Source organism: Drosophila biarmipes, chromosome 3R (assembly GCF_025231255.1).
Source record: "Drosophila biarmipes strain raj3 chromosome 3R, RU_DBia_V1.1, whole genome shotgun sequence".
Classification (NCBI taxonomy): Eukaryota; Metazoa; Arthropoda; class Insecta; order Diptera; family Drosophilidae; genus Drosophila; species Drosophila biarmipes.
The window spans coordinates 9,480,169-9,500,912 of NC_066616.1; the positions used below are offsets into that span (position 1 = coordinate 9,480,169).

General features: G+C 43.6%; 3 protein-coding genes across 5 annotated transcripts in view; all 3 read right to left on the reverse strand.

Moving 5' to 3' along the window:
* Positions 1-24: 24 nt before the first annotated feature.
* LOC108031523 (heparan-sulfate 6-O-sulfotransferase 2) overlaps positions 25-20,744 on the reverse strand; it is an 83,706-nt gene continuing 62,986 nt past the window's right edge. Inside the window, exons 3-6 of the mRNA XM_017105046.3 lie at positions 9,065-9,373; positions 8,456-9,004; positions 8,211-8,395; positions 25-1,346 (exon numbers count right to left, since the gene is read on the reverse strand). Coding sequence (XP_016960535.1) covers positions 1,208-1,346; positions 8,211-8,395; positions 8,456-9,004; positions 9,065-9,373 — 1,182 coding nt within the window. The 3' untranslated portion in view covers positions 25-1,207. The remainder of the gene's footprint in view (positions 1,347-8,210; positions 8,396-8,455; positions 9,005-9,064; positions 9,374-20,744) is intronic.
* Positions 2,626-6,138, reverse strand: LOC108031522 (neurofilament medium polypeptide). Of its 3 annotated transcripts, none has more exons than XM_017105044.3 (2): positions 3,792-6,138; positions 2,626-3,719 (listed from the first exon to the last, which is right to left on the reverse strand). In XM_017105044.3, the coding sequence occupies exons 1-2, from the start codon at positions 5,580-5,582 to the stop codon at positions 3,087-3,089; spliced, it is 2,424 nt and encodes an 807-aa protein (XP_016960533.1). In that variant the 5' UTR covers positions 5,583-6,138; the 3' UTR covers positions 2,626-3,086. The 3 variants fall into 3 exon arrangements, with proteins under 3 accessions (XP_016960533.1, XP_016960534.1, XP_016960532.1); XM_017105045.3 differs by having other exon boundaries at positions 2,626-3,701; positions 3,792-6,137; XM_017105043.3 differs by having other exon boundaries at positions 2,629-6,136.
* Positions 12,773-13,215, reverse strand: LOC122818755 (uncharacterized). Its single transcript, XM_044093864.1, has 2 exons — positions 13,107-13,215; positions 12,773-13,037 (listed from the first exon to the last, which is right to left on the reverse strand). Exons 1-2 carry the CDS (start codon positions 13,201-13,203, stop codon positions 12,823-12,825), a joined length of 312 nt encoding a protein of 103 aa, XP_043949799.1. The 5' UTR covers positions 13,204-13,215; the 3' UTR covers positions 12,773-12,822.

The following is a 20,744-nucleotide window of genomic DNA, read 5'->3' on the forward strand; positions in this document are numbered from 1 at the left end:
GACGTAGCAATAAATAAAGCACGCTTTTGTATACTCAATAATCCATTTGTTTTATTCAATTTTACCTGCTTTTATGTGTTGTGTTTGCGTTTTCTTTGTTTTACTCAATGTGTGTTCGCTACAAAATGTTTGGTTTTCCCCTCAAAATCGTGAGAGTGCAAATAAAATTGTTGTTTCTGTGAACCTGCTTGAAATTTGCAATTCCATAGTTCCATTTATGGTTGCTATATAAAATGGCACACGCCCCATAGATTATTATGCAATTAATTAATATTTGAAATATTTTACATTACTTTTGTTCTGGGCAATGTGTTTATGTTTATGCTCTCTAATGATGTAGGCAATTGGCTTTTTGTGTATTTCGTTGGCTTTGTTGTTTGATCAAATTTTGCATTCTCGCCTGGTATCGATATCCAATCAATTATTGTCTGAAATAATGAGTTCTACATATGTTCACTTTAGCTGGCCAAAACAATAGAACGGACGAACTAATTGCATTTCTATGCTCTTACTTAAATGGCTTGTGTTTAACTTTATTCTGCTGTATTTACAGTGATGTCTAATTGTAAAATAAAATAAATGCGTTGTTGGATCGAAAACATTTCCCAAGCACTATGCACTTAGACTAAGTGTGTGGATTTGGCTTTGCAGAGACTTGGCGTAACAATAAACGTAAAGTAAAGTCTACAAATTACAAATTAATCAATTAATCTAGTTTATGGCGGTGTGGGTAAGGTGCGCTGTGAAGGTGAAATTTGAATTCGAGTGTACTGGCACCTCCCAATTTCGCGGTAAGGATTTAGCGCTTTTATAAAATACACATATTTTGCAAAGTATTTACATTTTCTAAGAATGTCCATGGTGCGACTTATCAGCAGGGAGTACAGCTATGGTCATGGATCTCGTGGTTGTGCTTAGGATTAGGTTTAGACATAATATGCGCTCTGAGATTTCACTCGTCTGTCCTTTAGTGTGTTACTTATGTATGAATGAAACAAGCCAAGTCCGCTAGATGTTTTTTGTCTGCTTAATTAACATTATGCTTAGACGCTAGTTTAAAGTCCTTCGGTTGATTTTTATGCTGATGCTTCTGCGTTTTGGTAACCTCGGTGACCACCCCTCTCTAATCTGCCCTGCCCAGCTACATATTTATGAGTTGGTTGGTGTCCTACAGCTAGTTTCTAATCGGTAATATTTGGTTTCGAGTTCAATGATCCGTGCTGAGCCCACCATCCTCCACGTTGCTGTCCCAGTTGAATTCCGTGACGCCCTGCTTGAAGTAGATGTTGCCCAGATTGGCGTAGCGCTGCTCAAAGTTTGTGTCCTTCGCCTTCAGATGTTCGAAACTGCAAGGAGAAGGGCAAATATTAATCAGGATGTGGCGAAATTGCTTGATATGGAGATAGAAGTTTAATACAGTTCAAAGGGTAATGAGCAACTTTTAATAAACATTTACATAAAGTTGAAAAGTATTCTATAAATTTCTTTCCATTATTCATATGGGTACTAAATATATCATAATGTAACTTCTATGCCTCTGTAATAATGGAAATTTTTCATGGAACGAGCCTTCTGTGCTAATAAACCTTTTCGAAAATGCTTATTCTTCTGCGTAGTTCCTCAGGTAGTCCTGAACCTTAATCACCGCTCGTCTGAATGCGTAATCTACTTTCTTCGGGGATTTACGGTGCCAACTTGTGCTGGCATTTCCTTCCCGTTTTCCCGCTTCCCTTAACCATTTTCCCAACCTCTGCATTGTCGTCCTGCCTACAAAAGCTGCTCAATTTACTTCTGCGCAATAGATTGTTTTCTTATGTGCAGCACCCGACCATAAAAAAGGAACCCTCAATTGTTGATGCAGCTGCCTGAGGTACTGTATTCGGTACATGTTATAAGGTATAAGGTAAGGGTACAGCTGTATAGCCGTATGCACAATGAGGAATAAATCCCCGTCTTGGGTCAGTCTTCACTTACCTTGCCCGGGGCATTGTGAGCATTGCAGAAAATGTCAAAGGTCATAGGCGGCCATTATGTGGAAGAAGACAAAGGCCGCTTGCCCAGAGATTTTCGAGGGGAAGGAAAAGGAGGCGAGCGGAAAAACAAAAAGGTGAAGGGAAAACCCCGTCAACAGGCTTAAGTCACAATTAATGAAGCGAACTTGCAGCTACCAGTGGTTGTTGTTGTCGGTGGTGCATGGGTATTTCCCTTCGCTGTCGGTCTTGTACTAAAGAAGGTTAAACCACCCTTGAGGAGGAAGCGCAGGCGCAGGCGCAGCTGTTCCGTTTCGCTCGAGGAACTGGGGAGGAGGTCATTCCGTTCCCATCGAGCAAGCAGCGAAATAAGACCGTGCCAAGGGCCACGTGTGCGTAATCAGCGTCGCAAGATTCCATCGGATTGCATGGCTGGATTCACCCCTTCCTGCAGGAGGTTCAGCCTGAGAAAATGCCATCGCACTCGACGATCGAAATCAAAACGAGTTCCTTGGGGTGGCCAAGAAAAGCGTGAATAATTTCCGCATTGTTTGGGTACAGTCTTTAGAAAAGGTTCATTTATACAAGAAATTACGAATTTGGAAAATTAAGTTTCCTTCAGAAACTGTACACTTTGGGAATGAAATATAAAGCTAGTTTGAAAATGAAAATTACTTTTATTTTCGAAGAAAGTAAATAAATGCATGACACAGCTTATACATACAAATCAGTTTCTTAGCATTGGAGGGAGTGTGATATATTGATATCAAATTTCTTTGAAAACCAGAAGGGAATTAGGATCATAAAGGTACATTTTTAACACCTTTGTAAACAGACATGAAGATATCATATTTCTAAGATTTTGAAAAAGATATTGATTTAAAAGAAATCTCTGAAAATTTGAGGTGATAAAATATTTTCACCCCTAATATATTAAATTTCCCGAATTAAAACCAGCGATTGAATTAGTAGGAGTAATTTCAAAGGAGATTTAAAAAACACCTCTGGCTTGGTTGTGTTGTGTGCAACGTGTATTGAATATATTTCAAATCAGAATCTTAGCTAAGGTATATAATTTATAATAGTACGATAAGGTAGTTAGTGCAAAGGAGTAGCCTAGATGTTGCGTGCCTTGAGCACCTGCTTCTGGGGCGGACTGGGCACGTTCTCCTTGCCGGCGAACAGGACGGTCTTCTTGGGCGTGCTGGCCGCCGATCGGGGGGTTCGTGGGGTGCGGGGTGTGCGCGGGCTGTGCGGTGTCGCCGCCTTGGGAGTTCGGGGGGCGGGACGCGGGGAGCACTTGCCGGCGGACAGCAGCTCGCTGATCTCGCTGGTGCTGTCCTGGCGCACACACTTCTCCGACGAGTTGAGCAGCCACGAGGTGATCTTGTCGCAGTCGGAACGCAGCTCCGGATCGCACAGCAGGTCCTCGATCTTCTCCAGATCGGTGGTGTTCGATCGGTTGGCCTTTCCGGGAGTTCCCAGCATCGAGGCAGCCGAAGCCGGCTGCTTGGACTTGAGGGCAATGTTCTCTAGCTTCAGCTGCTCGCACTCCTCGCGCACCTTGACCAACATCTGCTCCTTGTTGTCCAGCTCCAGCTGGGCGAACTGCAGCACGGTGGCGAACTCATCCAGGGCCTTTTTCATGTCCACCATGTAGGCCTCGCGCGTCTCGTCCTTGCGCCGCAGCTCGTGGTAGTGGGCCAGCTGGGCGTCGCCATCGATGCGCTCCTGGAACGAGTTTGCAATCTGATTGAATTTAGCCAATGTCTCCGCCTCGCCGGCGAGCAGTTCGTGGAGCAGGGACTCCTTCAACGATACCTCGCTCTGCAGCGTCTGGGAGGAGGATCTCAGGGAGCTGAGTGCCTCCTGGCTCTCGGTGAGCTGCTGACGCAGTTGCTCCGCATCGGCCTGCAGGGTCAGGTAGCTTTGCTCCAAGGCGCCCTTGGCCAGCTGCACAGACTCCAACTCCGCGCGGTACTGCTCCACATCGGCATCGGATTTCTTGAGGCGTTCCATCAGGATGTTTACGGTGGCCCTGGTGTTGGTCAAAGTCAACTGGTAGTTGTACTTCTCGGTGATCGTCTTGGCCATATCCTGCTTCAGCTGCACCAACTGCTGCTGCAGTGCATCGCTCAACTGGATGTAGTAGTCGATGCCGTTGCGCAACTGCTCCTCGCACTTCTGCAGCTTCTCGTCCCGCATGCGCAGCATATCGTTGGTGGTCTCCAGCAGCACCATCACATCCTGCTTCTCCAGCTCGATCTTGATCAGCTCGTTCTCGGCCAGCTTCTGGCGCTTGTCCAGCTCGGCGCGCCAGTAGCTCTTCTCGCGCTCCACGGCGCTTTCCAGGTCGTTCTCCACCTGCTGCTGCACCTTGGCCACCGCCTGCTGCTGCTCCGTGTGCCTGGCCTGCTCCCGGCACAGCTGCCGGATGGTGTCGCAGTGGGCATCGATCTCGCAGTTCTTGTCGAGCAGTTCGTCCTGGAGGGAGCGGATGAGGGTGCACTTGTTGGCCAGGTCGTTCTTTAGGGTATTGCGCTCCACTTTGAGGCACTCCAGCTCCGCCTGGCAGCTCTTGGCCTCCTGTCCATAGGACAAGGCATCCTGCTCGATCTGCTGCTTCAACTGCACCACATCGGCCAGCAGGGAGGCATTGGTCTTTTGCAGATTCTCCACCAACTCGATGTTCTCGGCAGTCTTGGCTTGCTCCAGGCTGCAGTGCTCCCGGGCCTGGGCCACGTCCTCCTGGAGGGCAGCCAATTGGGCCTGAAGCTGCTTCTCCACCACCTGGCGTTCCTCGTTGGCCGCCTGCAGCAGCTCGTTAGCCAGACGCAGTGCCTCGCTCTCGGCAACGAGCGTCTCCACCTGGCTTTTGTGCTCCACGCGCTGCTGCTGCAACTGCTGCTCCATGGTGGCCAAACGCTCCAGGAGCTCAGCGTGCTCCTGACCCAGCTGCTCGTTCAGGGCCTTGTGCGACAGATTCTCACTGGTCAGAGCCTCGATCAGCTGATCCGTCTTGGCGGTGGCCAGCTCGTGCTCCTCGCGCAACTTGGCCTCGGCCTCCTTCAGCTGCTCTACATGGCGACGCAGCACGTCCAACTGGCTCAGCTGGCTCTCGATTAGCTCGTTCTTGTGCCTAATCTCGTACTGCAGTGCCTCCTTGCCCTTCAGCCGGCTGGCGGACTTGGCCTCCTTCACGGGAGTTGTGGCCGCCGAATGGAGGGGAGTGGAAGCCGCCGTAGAGGCGCCACTTCCGCCTCCGCTGGCCGCCGCATCCGTGTGACTGGGAGTCGGGCGGAAACGAAGGCGCTGCGGCAACGAAGGAGTTCGGAACAGACGCAATCCCTTCGACTTCTTGTCCTCCTTGGGAATGGCGAACTCCTTGGCCTCCTTGGAGCTGGAGGCAAATCTCACGGCGTCCTTGAAGAACTTCTCGATCTGCTCCTTGCGCTCCGGCTGAACGGTGGGCGGAGCAGCGGCTGCAGCCGTTGTTGCTGTGGGCGTGGCACTGCCCGCCGATCCTGCCGAGCTGTTGGAGGCAGCTGGCGATCCACAGATGGCCACATCAACGTCGTTGAAACGCTTCAACTTGGCCTTAGAGAAAGACATTTTGGAACTTGTGTTTTCTGTTTTTCCGTTTAACTTGGTTACGATTTCTTTGGATTTCGGTCTCAGTGTCTCATAAATAACGCTCGATTAACTTTCGAAATAACAATAACTCAACGATCAAACATAAACACAACTTTAACTTTTGGTTTCGGTTTCTTTTTATTTTTTTTTAGGTAAACTGTTTAACAAATCGTCTGTAGTTCGTTTTTAATTTTTTCTGTACTTAGTGGTCTGTTCTGTTCTACACTAAACCCACTTTCCCGTTGCTACCCGCTTCGCTGTACCTACGCGTTCCGCTGTCAAAACCTAACTGAGCTCACCTTCTGTCCAAGATCGCTGAGGCAAACATCGGGCTCAGCTGGCGCAGCGAGAGGGAGCGGGATGGGTAGTTGGGCAGACTGGGAAGGAGATAGGCCAGGGCAAGAACGGAGCAAACAACCCTCGAGCAAGGGTCGCTGCCACGATCCCGCGTTGTCTCGCCTATGTGCGGTGTACCCTATTTGTCAGGTTGGGTATTTCCCACAGATCGTAAAATGCGAAAGAAATATTTTCAGGTCTCTGAGATTTCTTTAAAACTTAAGAATTACATTTTTAACTATTCACGGAACGATTATTTGTATCTAGTCTTTTAATAACATTTGGATATATCAAATAAATCATATATTCTATCATCGTTATTAATGAATTTTCATTGTTTTAAGAGCCATGGCGTGGAAGTCAGAAGATCATTTTACACTATAACTATTCCTCTATGTTGATTAAATATTATCAATATTATCAATATTGACATTAATAATAATCCCTATTAATACTTTTACTTTTATATTAACTTTTCCAAAAGTTTTCGAAATCATTCTAAGGACGTACTAATGGTACGATTTCTTTTAGGGTATTTAGACTTCGAATAAACTGAAATACCATGTATTTCATCCTGCTTATTTGGTGGTGGTTCGTGCCACAATTCTTTTTGTACCCCAGCCGTCTTATCTGTGTGTTTGTCAAGACGTCGGCCTGGTATAAGTAAGGAAATGTTTTCATTTTAGCGCGCGCAAATGTTGCAATTGTAGCTCAAGACAGCACGAGGAGGGTTTAAAAAATAGTGGTGGGGGTAGGTCCTTGGGCAGGGGTGGCGGAGATACATAGGACGACGGGGTTCCGCACTCCCTGACATTTGCTCAGATATGGGAAATGTGGCGTAGCCGCCGAGCAGAGACACACTCGCATCTGTCTGGTCCTCTCCTTCCCCACGAAGTCCACAAGGTAAATGCGATTGCTTTAGAGGATTGCTCGGACTTGATGGCTGAATGGGCTGCTCTATCCGCTAGCTCCAACCCGGCTGGCAGCCAGCATAAGTTGTTAATTTGATACGAAATCCGAAGCCCGCATAATTAGAGGGAAATGCGTCGGAAATGGGCGAGTTGCGCCTGCGCGATGAGTTGGATTTTATTGTGGCGAATTGAATTGCATGGAAAATGGAAATGATTTTCCCCGAGTTCGCGCCAGGCAGTTAGGCAATCGGCCATCGCTAATCTGGCTAGAGACCCTCATGATATCCTGCTGATCCTGCGGTAGCTGCCTGTGTTTCCTGCCCTTTTCCCCCTCTTTCCTGCAGTGAGTTTGTCACAACTGCCAACTGCTCAGCTGGTTGTTTCTTTGACGGCGAACAATGGCCGGAAGATTCCAACAACTGGGAGGTGATAATTCTAGGTTAAAGCAAGCAGGCATGAAATTCTGGGTGGGTCAACCACACACAGCTGTGCCAAAGATTTGTATTCCTTGAGATCAGAAAGGAGAATGGATGAACTATTGGGGGTAACTATTCTTAGCATGACAGAAACGTATCTTATAGAACCCTAAACCAAAGAAAACTTGTGAATATCAATATATAATCAAGAAAACTAACTATATCTAAAAACGTATTTTAAAATTCAAACTGATCCCAACTCCTAAAGTGTTTCAGTTTTCTTTGGTGGTTCTCCCCCAACTTTTCTAAAGTAAAATTGATAATAAAATGGAAAAAAGGGTTTCCATAATGAGCTGATCCCTTGATGCACCAAACCCCAAAGCAATATAAATGATGTTAATGACAATTTCCCTGCTCTGGGACACCTTCAATATAATTTTCCCATGCCTGTCCATGCATAACTGCTATTCATTGAGCGCGCGTAAAAAGCAACGCGATCTAATGATGCTTTCACGGGATCCGCTCTCCCTTCCTTCCGCTCAATATCCTTGTGTCCGGGCCAGTGTCAACACAACACAAAGTGACGGCAACAAAGGACTCGTCGACTGGCTTGGTCCCTGATGATCAAAGGGTTCTCGCACCCTCTTGGGATACAAAGCGCTACAAAAGACGCGGACCTGAGTCATCGACCTTCGACCAGACGTCCCGATGGTGATGATGCTATGCAGGGAAGGATCCATAGAACCGGACCCACTAGTCTCGATCGGGTTTCCAGACCAGACAAACTTGCTAGGGACTATAACTAACAAGGGGCGCACAGAAAAAGCACGACTAAAGCCATGTTCTATCGGCACATAAGCCAATTAAGTTGAGTGTTATAAATATCAATACATAGGTGGCGACGAGGGAAGGATCCTGATCCTAGGCATTCGCTTTGTACTCACCGCTGAAAGAGCAAAGTCTTGGCAAAGGCATACAGCTCGAGGTCCAGGCCATTGAGCTTCTCGATGCGACGCTTCTGGTCGGGTCGAAGATTCTGGACAGCAGTCGCCGAGATGGTGGTGTTGTGCTGCTCGAAGGGAATGGCGAAGCGCAGGTTGAAGGTCTCCTCGAATATGTACTGGGACATCTGAGAGAAAAAAGGAATTAATATTGCATCCCAAGGAAATACTCATAAGAAACCACTCACCTTTTGATACTCAGTCAGCCCAAAGTAGGCCATGGCGGCCAGATTGCGCTTTGCGCTGGCCAGCATCACCCGATCCCGCTCATGGGCGGGCATGGATGACTTGTTATAGCAACCCACCAGGGCGAGGTCCGCCAGCATGCGGGTTTGCCTGTTGGCCGCCAGGTTGGACTCACAGCCGGCGAACTGGTCGAGATCCACGTCCAGCCAATCCTTGCCCTTGTAGCAGGCGGGCAGCTCGGCGGCGGTGGCCTGGCGACCCAGGCACCAGTGGCGCGATCCCTTCCAGGTGGCGCCCCTCCTCACATGCCGGTACTCGGACATGTAGCGGGCAATGGGCTGCCTCAACAGCGAGATGTAGAAGTACCGCCGCTTGGCCGTCTCGCCCTCGTTCTTGTCCAGCTCCACGTCCACGCAGCTGGTCAGCTCCGTCCAGTCGGCGTGGAGACCACACTTCCAGCCCGTCGAGTAGCGGGAGAAGAGCCAGTTCTCGTTGCGATGCGGCCGGAAGCAGTAGCAACGCTTTCTCTGCCGCTGGCACTCACAGGGTCGCTACAAACAAAGTATTGATTACCAAGGCTCCTTCGGGGTACCAACTCAATACCAACTCACCTTCAGGTCGAGATCCCTGACCAGATGGCGACCAAAGGAGGTGCCGCCCGTCTTCTGGATGTGCAGGAAGACCATCACGTCGTGGCCATCCATGTCGAACTGGAAATCATCGTTCAGCACATCCTCGTAGCTCAGCCCGGCGTTGGCGATGATGTTTTGCGGGGCGGAGGACTTGGAGGCCATGGCCGTGATGCCGCCCACGTTGTTGCCATTGCCGTTAATGCTGTTGGCCTGATGGAGTGGGAGCTCATTATAGGCAAGGATATCCGAGGATTGCAGTATCACGGCGCGTTTGGAGAGGGCGCATACCTGCGGTTAAAGAGCAGGGCGAAACATTGAATATTACAAGCCATTGAAAGCAGAGGCATACCGACGCGGTGTATACCCATTAAATTAAGCCCTTAATGCGCCCTGAGTAAGTCCCCCTTTATTCGATTTACTGATCCCGGAGTGCAAAAATGTTTCACGCCGCATCTTCAATTTTTTTTAACACCTCCAAAGGCCTTAAAGCAAATTTATTGGCTGCAAAATGGCAGCATGTGAAGGAGTGTTTACTCTCAGCATTAATTAAATGCACATCGGGATTAAATGCATATTTTCGGTTCGACACAGGTGGGCCCTCCCACTGCTGGCAACTTCATTTAATGCAGAGTGAAGGCTTGCGGAATTTTCCACTTTTCTTCTCCATTTTTTTCCTTTGTCGGTGGCACTTTATTTGCTCGGCGGAATGTGCACTTTTATTTATGGCACGCACTCAAGGCTTATTAATATCGAACAAGGGTTTATCCCCTTTTCATTGCACTCACAACAATTAAATTGGATGCGAGCTGTTTGAAGATATTTAATATGAACTTGATATGGTATTATGGCGGTGGAGAGAATATGCAACCACACACCACACATAGAAGCATTAAGGATATTAAATATTTTGTGGCATATTTTGCGGCTGAAGGATCGGATTGAGGGGAGGATTTTTAGGGGATGGTGAGGTCTTAGTTGCCAACCGGAAGGAGTGTTTTTACTTATTGGATTTATGGCAGATTTTGCTATAAATATTAATGCCAATTTGTCCTCTGGAAGCCCTTAAATCGATTATAAATTTGGTATTCCAACGACATCTGTTCAAACATGTAAAGAAAATTCATAAACTTTCGCCTTTCCTAACGGCAGCTGTCACCTCTTGCCTGTCTGATGAAATATTGTAACATTTTTAGACAGCTGACTATTATTTGCCTGTGAAAACTTTATAATTAGAACAAGTTTTGCTCCAGCAGCCTCTCCTCCCCGTTGTTATCATTATTTGTCAATTTTCTCGGCGGCCGGGCCTAAATAAAAGATAAAACCAGACCTCAGCTGTCCACAAGTCAGGGCACCTCCCACACATCGGCCTGAATACTCAGTTCTTGGCAATCAAACTAGACGAAAGTTTCTCGATTAAAACGAGCAACTTTTGTGAAATTCTCTTATCTGACAATTTCCGCTGCTTAGTAGCACCGAAATGAGCAAAACACGCAACAAGAAAATGGCAGGGAAAGTGGGCAACAGCGAGCGGGGAAAACTCAGCTCATTAAACAATTGGCAGGCGGGCGGAATCGTTGTTGGCCATGAGGAATTAAGAGTTCCATGGATGGGTTGTCATGGGGCCCCGCTTCTTGCCGCCTTATCTATAAGTCCTTTCTCCTCCGAGTGAGTGGAGGTGGATGCAGGAATGCGTGTAAGCTTGTTTCCATAAAAGTTCACCATTTAAATGGCCAGAAAACGGAGAGAGATGAAGAAAAAAGAGGTGTGTGCTGCCCTGGGGCGCAAAGTTTTGAATTTATTGTGGGCCACCACTGTGCAGCACCATGTCGATTATACGGGGGAGAAAAGGGCACCGGGAAAGGGGTCCCTCAACCGTATCCGGAGCCATCGCCGGAGTCCTGCCGAAGGGCTCTTTACGGTAATCCCCTTTGTGGCTCTTGTTCGATTTGTTTGCTCCTGATATATTGTTGTCCAGTTGTTTAGTGGCTTAAGTCGGCAACCACCACTTGAAATGAGCTTTTAAAAACAAACACATCTTGCTCCCAAAAAACACATTAAATTATTTCGGTGAGGGGGAACGACAGGCTTAATGACGTGCAATAAATTAAAATATAATACATTTATATGGAGCACGTAAATACGCACTGAATACAATTTGGTGGGGAAAAAAATGAGACGAAAATCTACTACCACTAATGGGTGATTTAATTTTATTTTCGGCGCTCCGGCGACGAAACTTAAATGGAATTCACTCGAAAAGCCCACAGCAGCGGGCGGAAAAAATATCATAATAATAATAATAATAACAGTTTTGCGTCTGTGCCAACGTGTGAGCACTTTGCCCGGGCTTTAATTGCTTTTATGCTCTCCCATTAAAGGCCCCCCAAAACCCGCGGTCAGTCTTGTGAAATAATATAATAATAACCATTTTGTGCTAAATTTGTTAGAAATTTATGCGCATTTGAACAGAAACACGTCGGAAGTATTAACATTTAATGCAGCTAAGCGGAAATGCAAAATGTTGTATGTGCTTTTCGGCCAATTCCAGGGGGGCATCAAATTGTGAGCCAATAGAAATTGTATAGAATATGCTAAATAATTGATGGGAACGGCCAAATATTCACTGAGTTTGGATCCAGAGCGGAGTTAATATTGACAAAATAAATCGGAAATGCAATTTTTGCAGCTGTCAGAAAGGACATGATAAGTCCCTAGCTGAAAGATTATAATGTTATGTTTTGTTGCGTAATTTTAAATGTTATTACAATATAACACTGAATTTACTACATCTGATTCTTTGGGGATTTTTCTATTTTACAGGAAGTCAGGCAACAATCGCCCAAACAGGTTGGCTTCATAAAAGGTCCATTACTTTGCCCTATTTACGAATGCTGGCAATCACTTTGCTGCTGATTACATTCATAAAGTCAACAAAGAAACCATTTAACTTCGCCACGAACATAACGACAGGAGGCAGCAATAAAAACAAGCTCAAAAATAAAAATGCAGGGCAATAATTTCCATTCATAAAGTAAAGTGCAAGCAAACAAATGTCACATATCAAAAGTAAGAGCCACAGTGAAAAAAGCGTAAAAGGAGCGAAAGTAACTGCGGCTAAATTAATATTTATGTGCTAGAGGAGGAAAAATCTGGAAGCACAGATTTAAGATTGCATGCTTTATGAACTGGCGGCAGCTTTGGCTCACAAAAAAGAACCACGCCAGAGGAACATTTCCTCGAAATGGGGCCAGGACACCGGCAGAGTCGTAAATCTGGAGCACCGCAAAAATCAACAATAAAACTTTCGCTGCTAAAAACATAGAATTCCCAAGATACAATTTCGTGTTGTTGTCATAAAATAAAGGAGAGCGCCGAAACCGAGTGGATGAAACGGCAATAGAGACGAATCGCAAAGTACAGGGCCATAAAAACTACGTCGCATGTAAATTGACGAAGACAGTAAAACTGGAGACCAAAGACGTCAGCTATAAACTCCGAAGGCACTACATTACTATAGATATTATTTAGATCGAACCATTTTCAATCACTTGTAAGCTATTACATTTTATTTTGATTATTAATATTATTTTATTAAGATCAAACTATGTTCAATCAATTGTGAACTATTAACATCTTTGGAATTTATATAATTTTAGTTTAGTGACGAAGTCAGGACATGTAGGCGACTTTGGAATTAATAAAAGAATCCTTTATTTTTCTTATCCTAAAAATACAATCTATATAATCGGAGGCTTTAGTTGTCGCACTGGAATTTTGCACTCGTAGTTAGGAACACATTTATTACTGTTATCATCGCGTATGTAACCGAATTTGCAGCCACATCCTAAATGACATTTTTTGAAGAAAACACAGAGGGGCTCATTCACGTATTGATGGGAGCATTTAGGCTCTGTGCACGGCATACAGGCTCGCTCCTCGTGTTCCCCACAAGCTGATGGGATGAAAAAGGGAAAACCGAGATTCTCAACTTGTTTAGACTCCACTTTTTTCGCTCACCCACGACCACTCAAGGGGGAGCCTTCAGAGGAACCTCTAAAGGAACCTTTCATCAGCAGAAAAACCTGCAAAAGCCTCAAAGCAATTTGGCGATCCAACATGTGAGCTGTACGAGTTGTACGAACTAAAAAACTAAGGAAATCGTTTGGAGTCATTAGGCAAAGCGAATCGTTTGACTAAAACAATTAGCAACGGCTTGAAGAACGGATCCCTATAGAAAACTTAAAAGTTTCTCTTAAAAAGACATGGGACAGTGTATATTATATCAAACACCCTTACTAAGAAATACCCTATTATGTTATATTTGCCCTTTCTTTGCATAGTACTGATAATAAGTTTCTCTAAAAAGTAGTGTAAAGTGAATTTATAAGAAATATACCTACTAACAACAACTTAGTTCAATGCTTTTTTTTTCTGGAAATACTTATTATTCGTAATAAAAACTAATAACACTGCGTAACTAATTGGTTATTTTTATAGCCAAAACCATGGACAGACACCATCTGACACCAATTAGTTTCATCTAAGTACGCTTCAAACCACATTGGGCTGCTTTTAATGGTTCAGACCGTCATTGGTTAGCCTATAAAAGCTGGGGGCATCCGCTTTGACAGTGGCGGCCATTCCGATGGTCAACAGGCACTCGGACATACAAATATCCGCAGACAGATATAGAAAGTATCCTGCCCAAGGGCTATTCAAACTGTCATTCGGGCCAGCAGAGGTAAACAGATACCCCAAAGCCCTTCTGGGGATGCAGATAGGGCTTTCCCATGAACTATGGCGGCATTTGAAAAACGGAAAGGTAAAAAAGAATTATCCACACTGGCTAGCCGCACACACACAGGTGATAAATGGGGGTAGAGCTCTGCATTTGATTATCATTTTAACAAGAGTGCAGCAGCAATTGCGGTGGCTAGTGAAATTTACAATGAAAACTGTGTAGATTGCGTTGATGGCTGGGTTTATGAAGTTTTGGCATGCCAAATACCTGGTTGTTTGTGCGAATACCTTGGGGTTTGGGCCAAGTCACGCCATTAACGGGCAATGTAAATATTTTATGGCCTGCTTTTGAGCGCTGCTCATTTGCTTTTGCCAATTGCCTCCCTGGGGCACGTGTTTGCATTGGTTTAGCTTGGTCTGGCTCCGAGAGGACAATGGACTCGGCGGCTACGGCTCATTGGAATACATTTCAATTAAAGGCTTAGCCGCTTTCAGGCATGAAAATGGTCTGTCAACGGCCGCCGCACTCTGTTGGCAGGCAATTCGGTTAAAAGCCTATCTTTTGAAGAGCAAAAACCATTGACAATTTGCATAAATAAACCATTTTATATTTTTTTTTGTTCGGCCCACCACTAACCCCTTTTCTGGGTTTTTATTTTCTTTTTTGCGCCAAGGGTTCTTCTTCAGCTGAACGATTGAGAGGCAGCTAATATTTTTGCCCCTTTTTTTGTTGGCCGCAACGGCGCTCAAAAACAAGTGCACTGATAAAAAAGTAAAAGGAATAATATAAATTTAAAAAAATATAGACATTTTAATTAAGGCACAGTAAGATGGATACGTTGTTTGTCATGCTTTCTTAAAAAATAGAATGTCATTAAAAACATAGTTTCATATTATATTACGTGTTCAAAATATTTTTGTAAATTTAATTGTAAAAAAAATAAAAACCTACACTCATGGGTACACTCATTATAGCATATCATATAATATCACATTGAATCGTATCATGATTAGGAACAAATGAAATAATGGATCTACCCCTTTTGTTCCACTGTAGCTGGAGGAACAATAATAGCTGTGGAGGCTGCGGCAACAGCAGGACACAGATTGCGATGATGGGGCCACATGGAGCGAGGGAGCATTTTTAGTTTGGCCTCTTCCAGCAGACATGATGTGAGATGTGCTGATGAAGGCAGGCGCTGCTATAACTCTGAAGAAGCCAAGGCGAATGAAATGAAATATGGACGGGTTTGGATTGGCCATCAAGTGAACAGATCCCTTTTAGTAGGTCTCACTTTTGGCAAGAGCTTGGGGCCCATAATCGCAGGGTCTTAAAGATTTCCGGCTTGAAAAGGGAAAATAAATTGATTCTCTTCGAGAAGCAAGTACTCTCTTATCACGGCTTTTATTTCCGTTCCCACCTTCCTGCGAAAGTCCTTATTCCACGGTGGCCACTTTCTATGGATTGAGAGATTGTTGGCTTTCAAATGTTTGCCATTTCATTTATCAAAGTGTCGTTTTGCCGGGGTCCTCGAACTTGCCATCTCCGAGACCTGTCACGTATAACTATTTCTGATTTCCGACATTATATCACTGACAGTTGCTTATGTTTTCAATCGCTTTTCTATTACATCTGTGGATGAGACCACACCGAAGGAAAACCAACATGAATTATGGTTGGCCATTTATTATTTGACCTTTTTTTATTCAGTTTTGTTTTGCCTAACAGCCGAAACGTTGAAAGCTAATCTATTTTAAGTGGCTGTAAAGCATTCAAGGATGTGGGGACGAATGTGGGGCTCCTTTAATGAAATGTAGCATAATATTTTCATTTCGGCCAGAGCATGTGTGCGTATGTGTGATAAGCGTGTAAATCCCCAAAAATAGCCAAAGACAAGCTCAAATCCCACGAGCAAATATAGTATATATATGATGATGATGGCGAGGAGTTGGTGGCGGCCAGTGACCATAAATCCGAGTAAAATGTATTTTGACATTTTGCACGCAAAGCGTGTGGCAGAAACTAACTAAGCGTGTGCGGAATTCACACAGTCCTACATGCTCTACACGCCCCAAAACGAAAGGTCATTCCAATGATGATGGGAAAGGACATCAGGCTGGCTGGCTGACTGCCCGACTGGCTGGGATTTGCCATGAAGTGTTAACATGCGATAACAGCAACGGCAACGAATAAAACACAATGAAGCGCAACTGATGAGGATGCGGTGAACGGTCATTCGAATTGGGGGACCTTGATGGCGCCTAATGCGAAGGGAAAGACCCAAATCCCACCCGAACCCGGTCTCTTAACCAATCCCAAATCCAATCTCAAACCGAAACTGAAACACAGACCGCAAACGAAATCAGTCTTGGACCCGGGGCTTCGAGCGAAGTAAATGAAGTGAAATGGCTTGAAACGAATGATAAGGACGAATCAATGTCCTTGTTTTTGTATTTATACTTTCTACCTTGGCATTAAGTTATGAATTTGCAAATAGAAACTAGCGAAATGCAAATGCCACAGTAAATAAAATGAGATAATAGTTTAAAATACAAAACGCTAAAGTTTTGAAAATAAAATTTATTTGGGGTCTAAAAGTATGCAACAATTTGTTGTAAATTCAGAAGTACAATGAAATCAGAGAGAAAGAAGACTATGCTTTGTTCACTGCATACTTTTAGACAGCGTTACACAAAAACTTTTAGTTTAAAAACCCTTTAAAGATGTTTCTGTTAAACCAATGATGGCAGCACAACTATTACACATAAATATTATATAATCATAGAAGAGGTGCCAACTTCGCAACTTAAATGAAGAACTTTATCTTCCCGTGACATGCTTCGCTTTTCGTATACAAAAAACACATTTTAATTACCTTTTTTCCACCAACATAAAACAGTGACTTTATTTCGCAAAAAAATAGGAAGCGAAACAAAAAACATGTTGGCGCTTTCTGAAGCTCCTAACCAGTAAACATTTTTTCACGCTCATAAACTCGGGGGAAAATTGTTTGGGTTTCCGTGGGCGTGGGCGGTGGGAGTGTGACATAATGGGGGTGGCTGGCTGGCAGGCTGGAAATGGAAAATGGGAAAAGCGAGGACCAGGAGGAGCCAGTCGTTTCCGTGGGTTCCTGGGTTCTGGGTTCCTTGGCTCCTTGGCCGCACTGTCACGGTCATAAAAATGTGCAAAGTATTTTGTATGGCTCTACCTTCACCCACACACTGGCAGAGCTAATAATAAGCGCAGGGCATGGAAATGGTTTTAATGCATGGGGCAGCAACAAAAATAAGAAAAAAAAGAAAAAATATCATGGAAACAATTTCCTTGTTAAGTGGACTTTTGGACTTTACATTTTGCTTGCTGGCGCTGCTGTTCGTTACGGGGCAACAGTTTCACATTTGCTTTTATTGTACTCAAGTTGGCGCGTAAATTTAAATGAAAGACCATTTTTTTCCTCACCCTACATTTACTGGCGGACGGTTGCATGCTAAGCATTTCCGCGGACCTTGGCCATTTTTCATGTATAGTATTTCCGGGGAAGCCAGGTCGGGATTTACATAAAGCTTTAAGCGGAAGTCCCTGGGAATCATAGGTAATGCCCAGGCATCAAAGGTCTGGGGCCGACAGATAAGGTAAGCTGTCTGTCTGTGGTTTGTCAGTGGAATTTAAATATTAAATTGGAACAGGATAAGCGAAAGGAATTCATTTGATGCAAATAGGATCAGCGGAACAAAATGCACGTAGCATATAGCTTTGACATTCATGCGACCGCAAGCTGAAATCAAATTGTGTTTCTCTTTTTTAATTGACTAACAATATTTTTTAATTTTTCCTCGCTTTTCTGCGCCAGCATGCTGTGCGAAACAGTGCCTTTCCAATGAAATTACTCATACGCCCGGTGTACGCAATTTAATGCGGATATTTCAGCTTGAAACATTTACTGCGCGCTCTGGCGCTGTCATCTTTTTGCCACAATTCAATTTTAGCATGACATTTGTTTTGGCAGGACATGAAAAATGATCAAATGTTTTCCTATAATGCGATTTCCTTAACGGTTTCTTTTATGTGTTTCTGTTTATGTGTGAGTCGCTTGAAAAATGCTGATTGAAATGTCAAAAAAATAAAAAAACAAAAAAAAGGAAAAGAAAAACATCGGATTTGTCCTTTTTCCATCAGCATTTTTTCCTTTTGTTTGTATGCTTTTATTTTATTCCCGTTTCTGGTCCGCTTTGTTTCGTGTTTTCAGCTGATTTGATTTGGCTTTTGGCCATTGTCCTGGCCAGCTCAATTTTTTTCTGGGTAAATTTTCGCACTTTAATCAAAAAGGAGAAGAACGCCCGTGCTAATCTGCTAAGCGTTTCGTGCCCCTTGGGGATCTGTTTTCCCTTGTTGTTATTATGACCGAGACTTCAAGCACAAGCACTTAACGTATTACCCATATGCCAGGACAGTGTTTCCCAAGGATGACCCCTGCCTGGTCTTCATAACCGGACGCCAAAATGTAACTTAATTGGGTTTTCGTTTGTAATTGAAACTGAAAACTAAACTACACATTGTCTGGCCATCAGCTGCACACAGTGTCCAATTATAATTTAATTAAATTGTAAGCACTTTATATGCAACTATTTTCGGCAGTTGCCGGCCCAACACATTCCTCCCGTCTGGCATCTCAAAACTCCACGCCGGAGTCGTGTCAGTGGTGGCTCTGGACTCCGGACGACGGACTCCGGACTCTGGACTCCGGCGCACATGCCGGGCACGTTTGTCCGCTTTTGAATATGTGTGCACTCGCAGCGGAATTCCCTCAGATCTCCGGGGTTGCTGCACTCGGAGAATACCATCTATACATAATGCAGGTTACTCTTCTGGAAGGTTGTTATATTAAATAAAACTTATGATACCCGCGTTGCAAATATTGAATCTTTTAATATATTAAATGTGAAATAGGGATGATTAAAAATGTAAGGAATTAAATCGACTTTGCAATGTTTGTTTGCAATTTAAATTCATAAATATTCTGATCTAAATTTGTTACCAAATATCTTAAAATCTTAAATATCTTAATATGTAAAAAAGTAGTATTTCAAAGAATGTTATTTTACTCGCTTTCGAAATTTTTTATCAATTATTTTTGCCTAAGCTGTACATTTCTTAATTACTTTAAGAAGTTTCCTGCGTGATTATTACATTTTTTTTTTTAATTTTGATAAGGCCTGTTTTGATTTGTGTTACTAATACATCCCTTTTTAAATCTAGGAATATTTTATTTCAACTTTCCTCACTTCAATCTCAGCTTTGCAGTTATTTTTTAAGAGCTTGGATATAAATAACTTATTATTTAAAATATTGTAATTTAGATCATTGCGAACTTCAGATAATCCTTATTCTGCGTGCACAGTTGCCTGTTGCCTGTGGTGGGGCGGCTCCAAAATGTGAAACAATATGCCACAACAATGAAGCGAGTCGTGCAGCAACTCGTGCAACGAGGCGTATGAGTGTTGACTGCCGCACGAGGAGGAGCATAAAATGTGGGCGGCTGGAGTCGAGCTGTTCGCTTGGCTTATTTTGCCATTGCATGCAAGGCCGCACCAAATCATGACGAATGACAGACAACCCATTGTCCCAGAAACTAAACCATCTTCTCTGACCGCTTTAAAACAAAACTGAAACAAAGGCAACAATATATATATACCTTGAAAAGGAAAACTTTACTGGGCGAATAATAAACTGCAGAGGAAACTGCTATCTCACTTGACTTTCTTTAGGGACAGCGATACCTTTGTGGGCGTGATTGTCGGGCGAGAGATAAATATTCACATATTTGCTTGCACAAAAATTTGCAAAACGTGCCTGCCATTGTCTACGATTGCATTTGATGTTATTGTTTGGTCTCTTGTTGGTCTTGGCTCAATTGTTTGCCCTATCATATATCGCACACACAAACTATCACTGGGGACGGCAGTCCACGTAGTGACGAAGCACACCAGGAGAGTGTGCGAAGGCGACTTCTAAATGAATGATTCTTTGTGAAACGTATTGAGATTTCCTTTATGGTCTAGAAACAATTTCACTTTCTTATTATTTTTTTACACCATTTATATAGGACACAAATAAAATATAAAAAAAATCCAATCAAAAGAAGCAAAGATATGAAATGTTTTATTTTTTCAAATTAAAAAATAAATACAAATACTCACAAGCTTTCAGATTAAAATAATTATCAGTTTCTGGGTCCAAATAATATAGTCAAAATTAAAAAATAATAAATCTTTAAATGATTCGATTTTACAAATCGATTGTAAGATTTGATTCTATTCATTCGATTCGTTTCAATGATTGGATTTTATGATTCCATTTTATTATTTGATTCTAAAATTTTCGTATTCGTATAATTCATAACATTTATAAATAAAAAATACACATTCGTTACAGAAGTTGATATCACAACTTGTGTGTTTAAGGTGCGATCGTCACGTTTTTAACATCGTTAAGAGGTGCCTTTGTTAGACGTTGTCTCTTCCTGGCCATTATTTGACTTGCTCCCATTTTTCCCTTTGTTTATTTATTTACCCAATTCGGGGCAAGAAAGTGGGAAGACATCAGCCTTTTGTTGCTGACCTACGCTCATAATGTGTTTATTCGTAGTGTTTATATAATAAACTTCACCTTCTTGGCCGGCAAAAAGGGTAGACACGAAAAACCAACTGTAAACAGGTGACTAAATTTGGGCATTGCGACTAAAAAATACCCCGCAAGCTGGAGAAAGGTATAAAAAAGTCCAGGGAAAAAACTACAAATTACTTTTGGTTTTTGCGGGCCTTAGTTTATCCTTCACTTTTGGCCAAAACATGCTGGCAAGCCGAAGGTAAGCTCTAATTCATTTCTATTCCGTTTTGGCTTGGCATTGCATGCAACTTT